This window comes from Lynx canadensis, chromosome X (genome assembly GCF_007474595.2).
Source record: "Lynx canadensis isolate LIC74 chromosome X, mLynCan4.pri.v2, whole genome shotgun sequence".
Classification (NCBI taxonomy): Eukaryota; Metazoa; Chordata; class Mammalia; order Carnivora; family Felidae; genus Lynx; species Lynx canadensis.
The window spans coordinates 58,895,396-58,913,867 of record NC_044321.2 but is presented as its reverse complement, the minus strand read 5'-3'; the positions used below and the strand labels follow the sequence as shown (position 1 = coordinate 58,913,867).

The following is an 18,472-nucleotide window of genomic DNA, read 5'->3' as shown; positions in this document are numbered from 1 at the left end:
TGAGCTCACTACATAAGTTGTTAAATGAAGTACACAAATTATTTCCCCCTTCTTGAGTTCGTTTCCTCATCTGTAAAATAAGGGATTTGGACTGGACTGGAAGTCAATTACCTGAGTCCAAGTCTCAGTAGGCTCTGTCACTGATGAACTATGTGAACTTGCTCAGTCCCTTACTATCGCTAGGCCTCAGGTTTCCTCACTTAAATTCAATGCAGAACGTGGACAAGGGAGACTCAAGTTACTCCCATCTTTTGTCATTGTTGTAGGTCTCTCTTTTGCATCACCCTCAATTCCAGGGTCTGTTGCTGTTCTGGCTGTGTAACCCAGCTATACCAGTACCTTCAGGTTCTCCATTGATAACAAGGGAGAGGATTAAATTGGATTGTTGCTAAGGTCTATGTCCATTTTCAACATGGCATGTAAGTCCCAAGGCGGTGGCCTTGGTGGGGCCTCCACTGATCCTCAGCCACTAATTGTGTTCTCATTTTGTAAAGTGACTGCTTTTCTACTTTAGAGCTCCTAAAAATCTAATCCTGAATAGATTAGATTAGATTAGATTAGATTAGAATCCACCCAGCTCCAAACCCCCTATATAGCTCCTTTTCCAATTTCTGCTCTCATAGAGAGTATAGACCCTGGCAGAAATTTTATTTGAAACGAAATTTCAGTTCTGAAGCCAAACTTCTTGCTGTTAACTAGGTTAAGAGTATTTCACCCTTGTAGGCAACACACATACCAAATCTAGATTTTTAGATATGTTTATTTTGTTCCAAACCTTTTGAGGATTTAAATGTCCCAGATCTCAAGCTCCCAAATTTTGTTCGTTTTCCTAGATTTAACTGTGGTGCATTAGAGGCTGCATCCTTCCCGAAATATTAATACTGAGCTGCTTTCACCAACCAGCATTCTCTCCAAAAGCACACAAGCTCACACATGTACATGCACATATGTGGAAGAAATAAACTGATATCCCACTATGTCATGTGACAACTGATAGGGCAGATTTGCGACCTGTGAATGTCTTTCCTTCATCTGGAGAGAAGTAGTTGGCACCTGATTTTTAAGAGCTATCTTCACCTTGAGCAACAAAAGGTGCTCACCTCAAGGCCTTTACCTTGAGGCCCTACAGAACTGCCCTTTAGTGACTTGGTAGGGGAAGGACAGGAAGAATGAGAGCAGGGGTTTGTTGTTCCATTTTCAGTGGTCAGTTACAAGGCTTCTGGGGTCAAGCTCCCCCTGTTCCACTGCTTTTGGAGCCAACAGGATAGTAATTAGGCCCCTTCCTATCCACAGGTCTAAGAACCAGTGGGTTTTCCTTTGGGGGGGTTGATAAAAGCTGGACTAGGACCAACGGAGGGCATACAGGACTTTGGACTTGAATGAAGCCATCATAGGCCCACCATGCCACAGCTGCCTATTTGTAGCGGAAAATGTTATGGGTGGGGACCACTGTTTTCTTTGGAGCTCCTCACAGGCAACCTCATCCTTCTGTCCCTGGGATGGCCCTGTCTTAGGGTGGCAAGTCACTGTTAGCTCCTAGTAACAGCCAAGGATGCCTGACAAGAAGGTGATGAAAGATTAGAGTAACAGGAGCACAACAGACAAATGCCCAGAATAGGGAGAAAGAGACACAAAGAGACCAAGTAAGGAGAGAAACTGAGCTCCTAAGGGGGTGAGTTGTGCTAGCTTGGACACAGCCTGGCTGGGAATGCTCTTCAGCAAGAGTGTTGCCCAGAATCTGGGCATAGGGGAACATCTGGCACCTATTTCAGAGGGATTAAGATGGTCCAGACGCTACCTTTCCTGGCACCTTTAATGCCTGCTAAGCAGAATGGCTCAGAATGCCCAGCATGGGAGACACATTCAGTGATAAAGGCTAGGAGGCTTCCCTCTTCCAAAGAGAAATTGTTCAACACTACATGCAGCTGCTGCCTCTACCCTTGGGGCATCCAGGTTGGGAATGGGATTTTCCCTAAAACAGTCCCTTTCCTGCCCTGACCCAGATGGTAATATTAACCTATCATGAATAATGAGAGATGGAGGAGTTGGTCCTTTGCCAGGTCAATAACTATTGCCCCTCCCCCAATCATGCCCTCCCCCATCATCAGTCCTCCTCTGCATGCTGAAATGAAAGGAATTTCTTCACATTTTGACAGATGAATATAAGGATGGGGAGCTGGTAGTGCCTGCAAGTTACTGCACTGGCCTGGAAACTCTGTAAAAATCAGTGAGTGGAGCTTTATGGTGTTTAAGATCCCTTTCCCTATGTGATATTCTACTCTTCCAGTTTATAATTATAGAAGCTTGAGCTAAAAAGTAAGATGTGGCTCAGCCTGAGATGAGTGGAATTAATGACATGTTAGGGGTGGGCTGGGCCAAGGTGAGGCTGATTGGCACAAGCTCTAGATCCCTCCTGTCTTCAAGCACCCATGCATCTATGACAGTCATAAAAAGAAATAGAGGGGGAAGAGAAGGGAGAAGAAGCATTAAAGGAAACAAATGAAGGGAAGAAAGAAGCGGACTGTTAACCAACTGTATGATGGGGAAACTATTTGTACACTTGTAAAGTGATGTCACCCACAGCTCTTGGGAAGCCACAGCCCTCAGAGGCTCTGAGATTAAGCAAGGCTCATTGTCTGATTTTGCCTCTCTGCCCTTTCTCTTCCCCTTTACCAATGGTTTCCAAGGACAGATGACAAGGAAATCCTGAGCACACAGAGTCTTGGGTCTTCCCACCAGGCTCCGAGGGACACAGTAGCACCTTTGGAAGTTGCTTTTAGTGGGTGACTAGCAATCTGGGGCCAGGAGGTACCATCTCCAGGTGTTAGAAAGTATATGGAGATGTTCCAAAGGCCAGGGGGATCCCAAGCTTTTCTAGCTCCTGGGAGAAGGACCCTGGCAAATTTAAAGGCATTAACAGGGAGAATTTGGTTAATGAGTTTAACAGGAGCTTTGGCTCCAAGGGGATGGTCAGGTGTCTGAACTGCTGTGTGTGCATGTTTGAGAACAAGTGTGCTGATGGCAAAAATGTAAAAGCTGAGCAGGGTGGAGTGAAGGGAAAGGGTTGGGGAGAAGCACACAATGGCAAGGAAAACACATTAGATTGGTTCCTCAGGGATGGGGGAGCCAGGCAGCAGCTCCCCATTAGGGTCTGCATCAGAGGCCAACATTTTATCCTTGCTGGAATCCCTTTGCTCTTTCTTGAACATCCTTTGATGCATCAGAGGGACGAAGAAGAGGATTATAGCCCCAATGATTGGGGGCACACCAGCAAAGTAGAAGGCCACATGGTAGTCCCCAAAACAGTTGCGGAGGAGGCCTGAAATAAGAGAGACAAGTCAAGTTCAGCTTTGCCCTTTTGCCCAAAGGTGCTATCTGCCTCTTTTAGGGGCCATCACAATGCCTATCCAGTGGATCTTGGCCTGCACTATCTTTACCCAGGATCCCCTCAATTTAAACATTCGCAATGAAAAAAATAAAACCTCTGTTACAAATTCAGGTGGCTCCTCTCTGAGGTAATGGAGTTGCAGGCCCTTGAGGTTAATGCTTATTATGAAAGAGGCTAATGAAGCTTCTCTTGAAGTTCTCCATTTTTTACTTTCATGAAGCTACAGCTTGACTTCCAGTCACTCCTAGGTATGGAGTTAGGAGGGAAGCTAGTTCAAAAGAGTTCCACAGAAGATGGCCAAGTCTTGACTTGATTTATAGTGATATACCCTCCACCCCCAACTTAGGCTAGAGTGTTCTTATGGAACAATTCAGCTAAGTTTCTATTTTCTCTTTCTCTTAAGTGCCCTTTCTCTGAAGTTCCCATTCACCCTAAGGGAAGGCTGTTTGTATATCCTTCATCCAGTTATAGATATGGTTGGCCCCTCTGGGTTTCTATAGGTTGCTAATAACATGGATATGTTTGGCATGGTATGCAAGTATTCCCCTGCTTACCTTCAGAAGCTAACATGGGGCACCTCACAGGAAAGATGATCACAGAAACACTACTGAGGAAAAGAAAGTAGGCCCTTGGGCTGCTTAGATGGTAAGCAAAATGGAAAGAGATGTGGATTCTGGGATCCACCTCTGGGACTGGGGGCTGGGTAGAGGCTCCCCTCCTTCAGTGAGCCCCATGGCTGTTGCACAAGGGCGTGGGTGGAAGCTTTTGTCACTGTCACACAGCATGACATGCCCTTACAACACCTTGCACACAATTGGTGTTCAAGGGATATTTGTTGAGTTAGCCCAGTTGGATAGCCTAGGAAGGCTAACCCACAAATCAATATTTGCATTAAATCCTAAAGAAAAGAAATGGAGTTCTCTTTTCATTGTTTTTCCTTGTTTCCTATGTCCCCTGGGGTATCAACAATGCTCTTTTGGGAGAATGGAGAAGGAAACTGAGAATACTGAAAGACAGCAAGCGAACACTTTGCCTACTACCTGCTAGAAGTAAGCCTCACTGGCCCAGTCCTAGGATTTGGTTTTAATCAAAGTCTCTTCTACAGGCTTAGTTCAGAAGCCAATAGAGAAGGAGGGGGAGCATCTCTAAGTCTTAATGAAGCCAGGGTCCACTTTCTCTTCTCTTTCTGCCCAACTACCTTGCAAATAATTATTTGCTTATAAAGAGAAAGATAGAAGACACTGAACCAATAGAATGATCAAAAAGCCAAACCCATTTCTCTCTTTACCCTCCTGGAATTATCCAGGCTGTCTAAAATAAACCCCACTGAAACAGAGAGCCATGAACAGCCCATTCCCAAAAAATGAATCCATGCACATATACTGTAGTTAACCTCTTCCACCAATAGAGGTAAGAGGTTTCATACACTTTGACAAGGCTGCTTAAATAGAGAATAAGAGTAAAAAAAGGACTTACAGCAGAGGTACTCAGGATTGCTAGGGCCCAGGGAAGACAGGACTCCCACACTCATGCCCTCCCTGTAGTATCAGCCTCACCTGCAATGGGGGGCCCAGCAATCATCGGCAGGGCCATCATGCCAAGGAGGTAGCCAATTGCCTGTGAGGCCTGCATTGGGCCCACCAGCTCAAATGCGATGGGGGCCATGATGGTGATGAAGAAGCCATCACACAGGCCCAGGAAGAGGCAGACAACGATGAGGCCCCCAAAGCCCCGGCACAGGGGAATCATCATGGACATCAGGCCCAGGAGCAGGAAGGAGATGACCTGGAGGAGCAAGGACCTTAGGTCATGTTGTGCTTGTCAGTCAAGACCACATAGCAAATCATATCTCCTTTCTCAGGGTTTCATTTCTACCATCTATAAATTAGGACAGGGAGTGTCAGCAGAGAAAGCAGTTGGGCTAAATAATTACGTAGGCCCTAAGTCCTGCACTGAAAGATTCAAAGTTTTTAAGACAGTCCCTACTTAACTGTGATTCCATCAACATTTTTTAAAAAGGTAAGGGGCATGGCCCCACCCTTAAGAAGTTGTCTTTTCACTGGACTCTAAGCTAAAAGAAATTGCTGTTGTTCTGATCTTGTGTTTGGCTGCCCAGGTATTAGGGTCTGGGATCAGATCATGCTGGTGTTCTCAGATCCAATTAAGGTCTGAGAAGAGGAAGAGAAGGAAATGAGGATAACTTGAATGATGATTAGATGGGGGCATGAATGGAAGGCAGAGCTTTCTGAAATAAGAAAGGACGCAGCGCTCATTTATTGGGTGTCCACTTTTAGAAAACACCTTGGCATGAAGAAGACCATTGGGAGGTTCACCCAGGTTCCTTATGATTTAGGACATGAGACACACCACCCATCTCAGCATGGCTGTGGGGTCCTCTGGACTTGGTTGGGTACCATGCAAAGACAACAAAGGGGACTTTAAGGAGAACCAAGACACTAGGAGGGGGTCTTGGGAGCTGAAACAAGTTCAGGGGCACTGACTAGCCACTGGGCTTTCTTTGGGCTGAGCAAAATGACTCTAAAACAAAGAAGCTGCCTTTCCAGAGGCTGGTTTTTCCCACTCAAAAGAGAGAAGAGAAACTGGAAACACATTTGGTCTTTTGATTAAGGTCATCTGCAACCTGTGTCAGTGAGCCAGACTGAAGACCTGGGCTGCAGGCAGGGAAATAAACCCCTCCTCTCACCCACTGTAGCCAGCAGAGCCAGGTCATCGCAGGGTCAGGGGTAAGACCTGATCTGTTTACCAAAGCCTTAACAGGACCCAGGATTTTCTAATGCTTCACACAGGAGGGTAAACTTACCCAGGAAGTGTAAGTGACCACAGAGTAAGGGTAAATCACCAAACCACCACATGGATGGGATAGGAGGGTCAAGGCTGTTTCAAGCCCTGAAGATTTTGTATTGTACTGGCAGTGGGTTTGTTAGGTTGATTGGTTGGTTTTCAGAGAGGATAACAAATGTCCTGGACATGCCATGTGAGGAAATCTCTTTGCTAGAAAACTTTTTGAACTTTGCCTAGGCTGTTTTGGGATAGTTAGGTGGAATCTAGGAATAAGAACCCTGATATTCCAGCTCGTCCTCTAGGAGATTCATGCACAACTAGAAGATAAAACCAGATCCACCTATCAACCAAGCCATAATGGTATGGCAACTAAGAGTTAATAGCGTTATACAACACAGAGGATCCCATTAACTGATTTCTGTCATCTCCAGTTACTACCTATTGTATCTAGCTGCTGCTTAACATCCTCCATGAGGCCTTGAAAAGTTCAGAAATTAAAAATCTCTCTTTAAACTGAGAATCAGACCTCAAGAATTGGCCCAAAGTGAGGCTGTCCTGCAGGCTGTCACCATTTCTTTTCTAGCAGACTGTCAAGGGGAAGTCTGTATATCAGATACATGTGCCTGTCTTTTCCAATAGTAGGAACTACATGGTCTAGTGGGTATCTCTTCAGAACCTGAAGTTATGTACACTCCTTTCCTCTCCCAAGCCTATACTCCTGTATCTGACCCAGGGAGAATGGGAGGCAAATTCCTGTGATGGAGTATCTTGAGCAGCTCAAGAGGAGTTTATCCATTGTCTTGTGTTCTTAGCCTGAGACACTTGCCAGAAAGATGAGTTTGGACTCATCTTTCCCTTTCTAGGCCTCAGTTCCTCAATTTGTAAAATGAGGCAGTTGGACTATAATTGATAAAGATATATTTCAGCTATAACATTCTAAGATTATTTTATATTACTCTAAGTGGCAAAGTTGGGTCAAGTAAGACTGGAAAAGGGGAGAGAATGTTGGGTGGGTAGGGGAAGTGATCAGCAGAAGCACTGGGTCCTAAGCCTAGTTCTGCCTCTGACTAGTTAATGCCTCCACCTCCCTTGGAACTTTCTCTACACAATAGACAGCAAAAGCTGCTTGGGCCCTACTTCTCTCCTAGGGACTGTAATGAGAAATGAGCTATATGGCTAGACAGGGGCTGCTCTTTTCCTCAAGATAAAGTCCTGGCCCAGTGCCAGCACTGTTAGCATCTTGGAGCTGCTGATACTGACAGGGAAGACATACAGGGGTGGCATGTGGAAGAAGCTGAAAAAGACATACATTCTCCTATACAAAAAGCCACCCAGATAAGGCAATTCCTGATATTTGCCCTGGAATTCAAAATTTCATAACTGGTTTATCTCAATCACAGTCTTTTGAGTTGACTTTGGTCAAGTTACTTATCTCTAGAACATGGCTCTGCCACCCATCACTTAGTATAAAGTGAAATATGAGAAAAGTGCTACATATGAATTCAACTTTGCCATGACTGTCTGTATGTCTTTCTCTCAGTTTCTGTGTAATGAGAGGTTGGACTGGATAAACCACAAGGTCACCCCCAGCTCTGACAAAGAAGATTCACCAGCTTTTGCAAATCTAACACAGAGTTAAACACAACAGAAATCCTTAATCATATTCTTGTCTAAGACATCTTAGAATATTTAGGAAAACACTTGAAGCTGTCAGAAGACAGAGAAATCCCTACTATGAGAATAGTCAGGGCCCCTTGGAAGTGCTTTTAGGGCTTCTCCAGGAGAGTCAGAACTCAACCACCTTCTTAATGGATTATTTGTGACCACATGTTTTGAAGGGCTGATGTTGTCCCTTCACAGGGTTACACATTTGTGGAAAACATTGTGGTAAACCAAGCTGCAGGAGCAAAAAGCATGAGCAAGGGTCAGAGAGACATTAGTGCTGCCAGGTAAACAAAGACAGACAGCTTGAGCAGTAGTCCCAAGCAAGACGAGAGCTCAGTTCACACAGAAACTGTCCGCAATATGATGCACTGTGTTACTGTCCAAAGGATTAAAATCTTGCATGGCTATAACAGCTTTTTACTTCCCAAATCCTGGTTACACCTATATTTCTTTTGATCCTCCTCTGTAACGTAAGATAGGAAGGGCAAGAATTATTCTTATTGTACAAATGAGGAAAGTGAGGCCCAGAGAGGGGAAGTAAGGTTGTGTTTTCTGGCACTATTTTTGCGTCCATCAAGAGGATAATATTTGAGAGCCAATGCTTGGTGCAAGTAACTCTGGAAATGTAAGAAGTGATTGACTTGGTCCTGCTGGCTTAGAGGAGAGAAACACTGGGCCACAGAGTACTATAGATGCCCAAGACCTTCCAAGAGAGTATGGAGTAACAAGGATATCAGTCCTCAATGGGAGTCAGCATCTAACTCCTAGCCTCAGGTTTCCTATTTCAGATGGAAGAACCATTATTAATAAACGCTTTCTTGTAAGTGTTCTTATAGGTTCGATTTACACAGTGCTCTCACTGGATCCTTACTCCATCTTGATGAAGGAGGCAGAACAAAGATGACTGTCTTCATTTGAAAGCCAAGCAAACTGAGGCTTGGAGAATTTGACTTTCCCATGCTGAACAACAAGCTTGTGTCAGAGCTGGCACCCAGGGCATAGTAATGATACAACCTACCATTCTATCCCAAAGGCTGGGGGTAACCTAGCATCTGTGGCAGGCTTTTCCTCCCCACACCACTCTGATCAGGGCAAGGTGGTAACACTCACCTGCAAGTAGATCTTCTTAAGTCCAGGAATGGAGTCACTGACACGGCCCGACACAAGACGCCCAAGGCCTGAGGTAGCCCCAATACACACCAAGAGCACCCAGGTCTGCTTGATTTCCAAGAATTCCTCTTCCACATATTTCATCTGAAAAGCATAACACCAGGACCCCCAAGGACAGGGGGAAGAAAAGGAGCTGACTGGTTAACTGTTGGTATATCCAGAACCCTCTACTGCTTGCTTTCCTGGACCACAGCAAGAGCTCCCTTCCCTTCAACCCCCTCCTTTGTAGCCCTAGATCCAGAACAAGCTTTCTGGCTACTTCTAATTGCTTAAAAGGCTTCATATCCCTTGGCTTTTTGGATTCTGGGCTTCTGAGCAACAGCTAAGGGGAGTGGGTATCTCCAAGCCCTGGCTTGAAGGACAGAATACAGCCTTAACAACTAAGAAAACCCAAGGGCTCCCCCCAAATCTCCCCATTCCCTGACCCAGAATTGATACCCTGGGGCAACAGCAGGTCACCAGGGGAGAGAACTAACTTCCATGTAAAATTTCCAGACATGTGTTTTAAGAAACACAAGATCTATGGAAGATAATAGTTGGACTATAACCAACAGTTCTATGGTAGTATAATTTGGGTGGATAATGGTTAAATGAAGCCAAGTGGGTTTCTTTTACTGCTTGATTTTTTAGTACCTTTAAAAGATTGTGACAATACGAAGCTAGAGAGATTGATTATACATTGTTTCCTAAACAAATCATTTGACCACAAAGACCAGCATTCCACAGAACACACTCTTAGAAAACCCTGCCCTTGGGTCATCTCAGCCAGTCTTCTCAATCCCAATGATGCTTATCTTCTCTTGAAAATCTATCTAGATTTATCAAGGGGGAAAAATCTATCTAGATTTATCAAGGGGGAAACAGGCATGGACTTTCCCTTTATGAATTCTACCCATTTCCCATTGAGATCTTCCCTCAGTCTGTGTTCTTTCCCACTTTGGGTCTCTTCAAACACTGTTTGGTCTCTTTTACCGAAGGTCCCAGCTCTGCCCTTCTAGTGTCCTCCACCTCTATTCTCTGGACTTCAGGCAGGCCAAGGGCAGCTTCCTAGAGGTAAGGTGGGCCCACCCTAATATTCCTTACCAGGTGTACATAGGGAACGAAGTAGCCAAGGGCAGCAGCAGCAATCCCGAAGGCCCAGATGCGGTAGGTACGTTGGCGGAACACTCGCATGTTGAAGTACTTTCTAAGCTGAGCCAGGATGCGTTGGCACAGGGTGTGGACACCTCTCTTGTTTGGGGTGTCCTGAGAACTGGGTAGGAGTGGCCGGTAGGTGAGTGAAAGCAGGGTAAGAATAAACATGAAGGTACTCAGCACCTGGAAGGTTTGGGCGAGCTTGATCTTAGCCCCCAGTGTTTTGATGAGAAGAGGAAAGGATATGGAGAAGATGCTACTTCCAGCAGACACCACACCATTGGCCAAACCCAGGCGGCGTTGGAAGTAGTGGCCGAGGATGACGAGAGATGGCTGAAAGGCGAAGGAACAGCCACAACCAAAGAGAATCCCATAGGTGAAATAACGCAGGCTTAATGAGCTGTGGGAGAAACACCAAGAACTATTCTCAGCAGCCTGACCAGGAATCTGTCTGCCCTTTCCCTTCACCCTCCTGAGACCTGCATACCCCACCCTTAACCCACAGCCCCACTTACCACTTACCCTCAGAAAAGACAAGGAACAGGACTTAATAATAATGCAGATAGGGAGACAGAGGCTCAGAGAACTAATTCACCCAATGTAGCATAACAGGATCAGGAAACTTGGACTTGACTCTTGGTCTGTATGACTCTAGTTTGAATCATAGTACCCAATCAGAGAGAATCGTTGAAAAGAATGCCAGAATCAACCTATGCAATGGCTTGATAAGAGACTATAAGGAGTAAGACAGGGCCTTAAAACAGTTTCACCTACTGCTCACCTAGACACCATGGGTAGGCTGATAGCCAAAGCTTTATCCCAAGTAACAAAAGTCTGCAAGAAGCCAAGATCCTGGAAAGTCAAGATCCTCCATGGGACTCTACTACCTTTTTCCATGGTAGGGGCCCTTAATATTTCAGAAAATGGCTGAGAGACACCTTATCTCCAACCCTGCCCAAGGTCTGGATATCCCATGACCCTTTACTATAGGTCCTAGATGATCTCCCTGGGGATCCTGAAGTAAGGAGTCCCTTTAACTTCCAGAGCCTTGTTCCTGTTGCTGGACATGATATGGATTAGCCTCTCAGAGTAGCCTAGTTGCTTGATGGGAAGTGGAGCCTCAAAGAAGTTGTGGGCCTGGCCAAGTAAGATAGGTTCTGGCTTAAAACTCTTATGTTCTGCTGTGGCCTTAAGCCTCTGTAACAGAAGGCAAAGTTTCAAAAGAGTAAAGGCCATGGGAAGGTTACCTTGGCCAGCCATCTGCCCTTAGACAATATTCACACAACCTAATGAAGAATTTTGTTTTCTTTTTGAAGACTCCACATATTTTACAACAGATCTTATCTGACCACTTAATTAACTAATACTCTCCATGGTCAAGCGGTTGGTCCCCGTAGATGGACCCAGTCCTTATACTAAAGCACTAGGTCTATGCTGCAGAGATGATGTATTAACACTCAACAGTTGTAAGACAACTGCATCACCATTGATTTTCTTTGTTTTTAAGTTTTTATTTAAATTCCAGTTAGTATAATATTAGTTTTGGGTGTACAATATAGTGATTCAACACTTCCATATAACACCCAATGCTCATAACAACAAGTGCATTCCTTAATCATCACCTATTTAACTGATCCCCTGAACAACTTCTCCTCTAGTAACCATCAATTTGGTCTCTGTAGTTTAGAGTCTGTTTCTTGGTTTGCCTCTCTCCCTCTTTTTTTCCCACCTTTGCTCATGTTTTTTTTTGTTTCTTAAATTCCACATATGGGTGAAATCATATGGTATTTGTCTTTCTCTGACTGACTTATTTCACTTAGCATAGTATTCTCTAGTTCCAACTGTGTCATTACAAATGGCAAGGTTGCTTCTCATCTGCTTACATTCACTGGATATGAGCAAAAGCTTTGGTTTCAAAAGTGTTGCCTCCACTTGGAATACATAGCTAAACTAACTGCTCCTCTTCTGTCAGATTTTTTGGGATTGGCTTGGTCTGGGGACCTTGTGTAAGGGAGAGGAGTTAAGAAGGTCTAAAGTAGACCTTCAAGGAGAGGACAAGTGAGGGCAAAACATGGGATTTGGTTCAGAGTGCTATCTGATGGATCTGTTTCTAGATGGGCCTCAAGGAAGGAAGGAAGCCCCTGAATAGGCTTGACAAGGCATCTCCAGCCCTGACTGCACTCTGTCCCACCTCATGTCATCCAATGGAACTCAGAGCCTGAATTCAGACAACAGGAGGGATGACTTGGAGCTCTAGTCACAAGCAGAACCACTTTCCCAACAGACATGAAGCCATTCAGAAAGATTCTTGGCTCTAAAGATGTTCTTACAGAAAAGGCAAAGGGGGTGGGGAAGGGCTTAGGGGCTGGAAAACAGAATGCCTACTCCAATGTGCCTAAAGAAGAATGCCAGAAAAAAATACATCTAAGCTCTTTCCCCTCCTATAACCGAGCTCACGTGTATTGGAAGAGAAGTGGGATCTGTATGTTGCTAATTTGTTTATACTTTGCTCAGCTCAACCTTAAAAAACAGACCTCTGCTGTGTAGTGCCGAGACTGGAGCCACTTCTGAGGCCTAGCTCCTTCCCTCAAGGGGCCAGGCACCAGCTTACTGAAGGCAAATGAGGCCAACCACCAGAGGGATCCTGAAAGGGCTTGGAGCTGCTGCCATAGGAGGGCTGAGCACATTCCAAGCAGAACATGGTTTTCCCCTCCTCTGTCCCAATTGGATGGGATGAAGCCAAGAAATCATTGTAGGTCATATACAAGCTCTGCTGGAGGGTAGGCTGAGTAGCCAGAAATGCTCAAGTCATAAGGAAAGCTGGATCCCCCTCAGAGGGCCCAGTTGTGGCAGAACACAATTATTCTCCACTCTGAGTGGAACCTTAGGCCTAGAGAGCATAACCATAGTCCTTCTCTGGTGAGCCAAGCTCAGAAAACAAGTCTCTGACAAGTTACCCATGTCTCCAGGCCAGCATTTTCATATACCAGCCCAGGCAGATTGGAAGTAGGAGGTATAATAACTTCCAAAGCATCTTTGGCTGAAAGCCAACAGACTTCTTTAGGAATTCCATATTCCTCAGGCCATGGTGGAGGGTTTTTACTTCTCCCCTCGCCTGCAGACATGATCCTGCAGGATTGGCAGAAAGAAACCAGAACATTAACTTATAGCCTGCTTCTTGCCTGATACTACCAAGTTTTGCCAGTAGGACCAACTGCACTGGAGTTTGAGGTTAGCCTAGGCCTAGCTGGGTAGCTGGGTGCTAGATCTATACCCCAGTGGGAGATGCTGCTAAACATCCTTTCTTATGCCCAAGACATGATTTTTTTTTCTTTCCCAAATTATCCATACATTGGCAGCCAAAAATACCTGGAAAGGAGCCAGAAATGCTAAACAGCCTTGGGCTCAGCTGACTTCTTTTTCAATATAAGATTCCCTCAGGAATCCTGTAATGGTAGGTGTTTCACATGGATTCACTCCAGAAGCTCATTTCCAGGAAGGCAAGTGAGGTCATGTGTTGTGTGGCACATGGAAGGGGGAATAGAATGGCAGAGCTGGAAGAGACCTGAAAAGACCATCTGGTCTAACTCCCTCACGTTACAGATATAGAAACTGAGGCCCAGATAGGGGAATGGTACTAATATATTGTTCCATAGCCATTTAGTGGCCCAAAGTGGACTTAGGCCCAGTTTCATGAACTCTCAAGCTTAGGCTCCACCCACCACTTTGGAACTCTTGGGTCCTCTTTTGGGGATATTATATATCAATGTGTCCTGGAGAACCTACCTAGATGAATCCCATTGTACAATGATTCTCAGGAGCAGAGTCTTGAGAACTCTACATGGAAAGGACCACAGAGGATTGTTCAATGAGTATCCCTAGTTGAAGCCCAGAAAGAAGCCAACCTTCAGCCTTGGGCAAATGGCCAGCAACTCCTAGCCTTACCTGGTGAAGGAGCTGGTATGGAGGCCTATGAAAGCGACAGCAGCCCCTGCAGTTGCTGTGATTCGGCAGCCCAAACGATCAGTGAATATACTCACAATGGGAGAACAGAAGAAGATCATGCCCATTGAGAGGGCTCCTACCCAGGCTGCAGAGAAAAGAAGCACAAAGACAACTTAACTTAATGTGGTACCTGGTGGTGCAGCTGGTATCTCAGTTCTTCTCTGACCTTTCACAGGGGTCATTGCATTGGCCTCATTGCCATCTTTCTAGTCCCTAATGGTCAGAGAAGTTAGGTGATTTTCAAAGCACTTGTAGCAGGGCAATGTGGGAACCAGGAGTCTAGTTAATAAACATACCCAGAGTTTCAGAGCTGCGTCAGAGGGCCTTTAGAGATCATCAAGTCTATGGTGGGACCTTCTAGCTAGCCACCATATGGCTGCACTCCATTTCTCCACCACTTTGGTCAAACACTTTGGTATGACCATATGACTGAATTCTGACCAATACAGTATGGATAAAAGTGATACACACCACTTCCAGGCCTGGACCATAAAAAAACTCCCATGATATTTCTGCTTTCCTGTGAGCTACAACTGCAAAGTCATCTTGCAAGCCATGTATTAAGACTGGAAGAACTGCCATCAGTTCTGTCTGGGTCCCTAGATAATTACATGGAGCAAAATTCTCTCTAATCTGGAACCCCTTCCATGAATATTGCATAGGAAATAAACAGGGGTGTCTGGGTGGCTCAGTTGGTTAAGTGTCTGACTTAGGCTCAGGTCATGATCTAATGGTCCATGTGTTTGAGCCCTGCATCAGGCTCTGTGCTGATAGCTCAGAGCCTGGAGCCTGATTCAGATTCTGTGTTTCCCTCGCTCTCTGCCCCTCCCACACTCATGCTCTTTCTCTCTTTCTGTCTCAAAAATAAATAAACATTAAAAATTTTTTTAAATAAAAAATTTTAAAAAGAAACAAACTTCTTGTCACTGAATTTTTGAGGGCCATTTGTTACAGCAATGAAACCAACATAAACTAAAACAAAGAGATTCCTCCACTACCATTTTACTGATAAAGAAATAGGCCCATAAATGTGAAGGGACTTGACAAAAATCACACAGCAAGTTAGTGGCAGATCTGGGACTCAAACCCAACTCTCCTCATTCCTAGTCCAAAGTTCATTGTATTATGTCTTCTATGGGGATGAATGAAGCTTCCCATAATTGGAGGTGTGCAAGCAGATGTTAGATATAAAACAGGGATTTAAGAATTGGTATCATATTTGGACTAGCCAGCATTTTAGGCCCTTCTGGGCATTCTGAGCCAAATTTATAGCCTTGAGCATTGTTCCACTTGGCTTCAGGGCCAAGGAGTATAGGAATTAATTAAGCCTTGAGGAGCTAAAGTAAGGCTTGTGTTGGGCATTGGAACAGTCCTGTAAAGATGCTAAGACTAAGGAGCAGGGAAGTCCACAAAGGCCTCCTCAAATTGTATGAGGACATAGGGCAGATTTAGGAGCCACCCAGAGATTTCTAAGGACACTGTGCAAGAGGTCATGCAACCCTCATGCTGAAATCCTTCATCAGAGCCCATGTTTGGCAAATCCCTGAATGTAAGCTCAAATAAAAAGAGTTTATTATGTTTATAAATGCTCTCAAGTGTCCATAACAATCCTCAACAGGAAGGAAGAAATTTACCCTTTTACTAGATTCATCTAGTCCACTTCCCTTTGCTTAGCCCTCAGAAAGCTCAAGTTGTTTTTTTCTTTTAAAGCTGTTATCAAGTTTCTTCTTTGGCCTCTTTTCTAGTCTAAGTAATATTAGTTTCATTAACTTCTTCCCTTAGCTTCTATTTCTAACTCTGTAATTGCTTTCAGAGCTCTTGTCTGACCATTTTCCAAATCATCATCATCATCATCATCTAAAAGCATTCATTGAGGAGAGCCTGGGTGATTCAGTCAGTTGAGCACCCAACTCTTGACTTTGGCTCAGGTCATGATCCCAGGGTTGTGGAATTGAGCCCTGCATTGGGCTCTGCACTGGGTATGGAGCCTGCTTGATTCTCTCTTCCTCTTCCCCTCTCCCCAACTCTCTCTCTCTCTCTCTCTCTCTCTCTCTCTCAAAACAAAAAACAAAAAAACAACCATTCATTGAGTATCACCTGAGCATGGTGCCAGGCCAGCTTCTGGCTGTCTTCAGTTGTATAACCCCAAGTCAGTCAGAGAAGTGCAGTCTGAGTTTGGTCAGGGCTAGTTCACCATCTGTGTCTCTTATCTCAGTGCCTAATTGGTTGCTCAGATTTCCATTGGGAATCTTTGCTTTCCAGGGCACTAACGTGAGTCCTAGCTGCCTGGCTTCAAAAGTACCGGCCTGGGACAGCAGGAAACCTGAAGTCTCTCATCACAATTTTACCTCTTGCTGTGAAATTTCACTTCTTATCAGCTGTGGGACCTTGAGCAAGTCACACAGCACTTCTCTAATCCTCAGTTTTCTCATCTGCAAAATAAGGATTAAAATTCCCGATGTGCCTTCCTCCAAGTTTTCTTTTCTTTTTTTTAATGCTTACTTATTCTTCTTTTTCAATATATGAAATTTATTGTCAAATTGGTTTCCATAGAACACCCAGTGCTCATCCCAAAATATGCCCTCTTCAATACCCATCACCCACCCTCCCCTCCCTCCCACCCCCATCAACCCTCAGTTTGTTCTCAGTTTTTAAGAGTCTCTTATGCTTTGGCTCTCTCCCACTCTAACCTCTTTTTTTTCCTTTCCCTTCCCCCATGTGTTTCTGTTAAGTTTCTCAGGATCCACATAACAGTGAAAACATATGGTATCTGTCTTTCTCTGTATGGCTTATTTCACTTAGCATATCTACCCTATGACCCAGCAGTAACACTGCTAGGAATTTACCCAAGGGATACAGGAGTACTGATGCATAGGGGCACTTGTACCCCAATGTTTATAGCAGCACTCTCAACAATAGGCAAATTATGGAAAGAGCCTAAATGTCCATCAACTGATGAATGGATAAAGAAATTGTGGTTTATATACACAATGGAGTACTACGTGGCAATGAGAAAGAATGAAATATGGCCCTTTGTAGCAACGTGGATGGAACTGGAGAGTGTAATGCTAAATGCTTATTTATTCTTGAGAGAGAGAGACAGAGCACAAACAGGGGAGGGGCAGAGAGAGAGGGAGTCACAAAATCTGAAGCAGGCTCCAGGTTCCAAGCTGTCAGCACAGAGCCCAACGCAGGGCTTGAACCCACGAACTGTGAGATCATGACCTGAGCCGAAGTTGGGCACTTAACTGACTGAGCCACCCAGGCGTCCCCAAGTTTTCTTTTAAATAATAATCAGAGGTGGGGCACCTGGATGGCTCAGTCGGTTGAGCATCCAACTTCAACTCAGGTCATGATCTGACGGTTTGTGGGTTCAAGCCCCGCAACGGGCTCTGTGCTGACAGCTCAGAGCCTGGAGCCTGCTTTGGATTCTGTGTCTCCCTGTCTCGCTGCCCCTCCCTTGCTCATGCTCCGTCTCTCTTTCTCTCTCTCAAAAATAAATGAATATTAACAAAAATAAATAATAATCAGAGATAATCATATTTAAGAGAGCTTTATAAATACCAATAGTCACACCATATACAAAAATTAATACAAATGGATCATAGGCTTATATGTAAAACTTAAAACTAAAAAACTTACAGAACAAAGTATAGGAGAAAATCTTTCTGACCTTTAATTAGGCAAAGATTTCACAGATATTAACAAAAAGTATGATCCATAAAAGAAAAACATTGATACATCAGACTTTATCAAAATTTAAAACTTCTGATAAATACTGTTATCAAAGTGTAAAAAGCAAGCCACAGGCTGGGGAAAATATTTATAGCACATAGATATGATAAGAGACTGGTATCCAGAACACAGTGTTGACTCTCACAACTCAACAATAAAGCAAGCAATCCAGGTTAAAACATGAAGGGAAAGATTTGAACAGACATTTCACACATATAAACACACACACACACACACACACACACACACAATGAATGTCAATTAAGCACGTGAAAATATGCTCAATATCATTAATCATTCAAGAAATGCATATGAAAGCCACAGTGAGATACCGCTACATACCCACTAAAAAGGCTTTTAAGAAATTGCAATACCTAGTACTGGGGAGGATGTAGAGGAACTGGAAATCTCATGCACTGCTGGTGGTAATGCAGAATGGTATACCAACTTTGGAAAACAGTTTGGCAGATTCTTATAAAGTTAAACATGCAATTGCCACATGAGCTTGAAATACCACTCCTAGGTATTTACCCAAAATAAATGAAAACTTATGTCCACAGAGAAACCTATGCC

At 44.3% G+C, this 18,472-nt stretch overlaps 1 protein-coding gene across 1 annotated transcript in view; it reads right to left on the bottom strand.

Annotated features, from left to right (window-relative positions):
* Positions 1 to 742: 742 nt before the first annotated feature.
* SLC16A2 (solute carrier family 16 member 2) overlaps positions 743 to 18,472 on the bottom strand; it is a 158,017-nt gene continuing 140,287 nt past the window's right edge. Inside the window, exons 2-6 of the mRNA XM_030305928.2 lie at positions 14,105 to 14,249; positions 10,109 to 10,559; positions 8,966 to 9,109; positions 4,945 to 5,173; positions 743 to 3,319 (exon numbers count right to left, since the gene is read on the bottom strand). Coding sequence (XP_030161788.1) covers positions 3,099 to 3,319; positions 4,945 to 5,173; positions 8,966 to 9,109; positions 10,109 to 10,559; positions 14,105 to 14,249 — 1,190 coding nt within the window. The 3' untranslated portion in view covers positions 743 to 3,098. The remainder of the gene's footprint in view (positions 3,320 to 4,944; positions 5,174 to 8,965; positions 9,110 to 10,108; positions 10,560 to 14,104; positions 14,250 to 18,472) is intronic.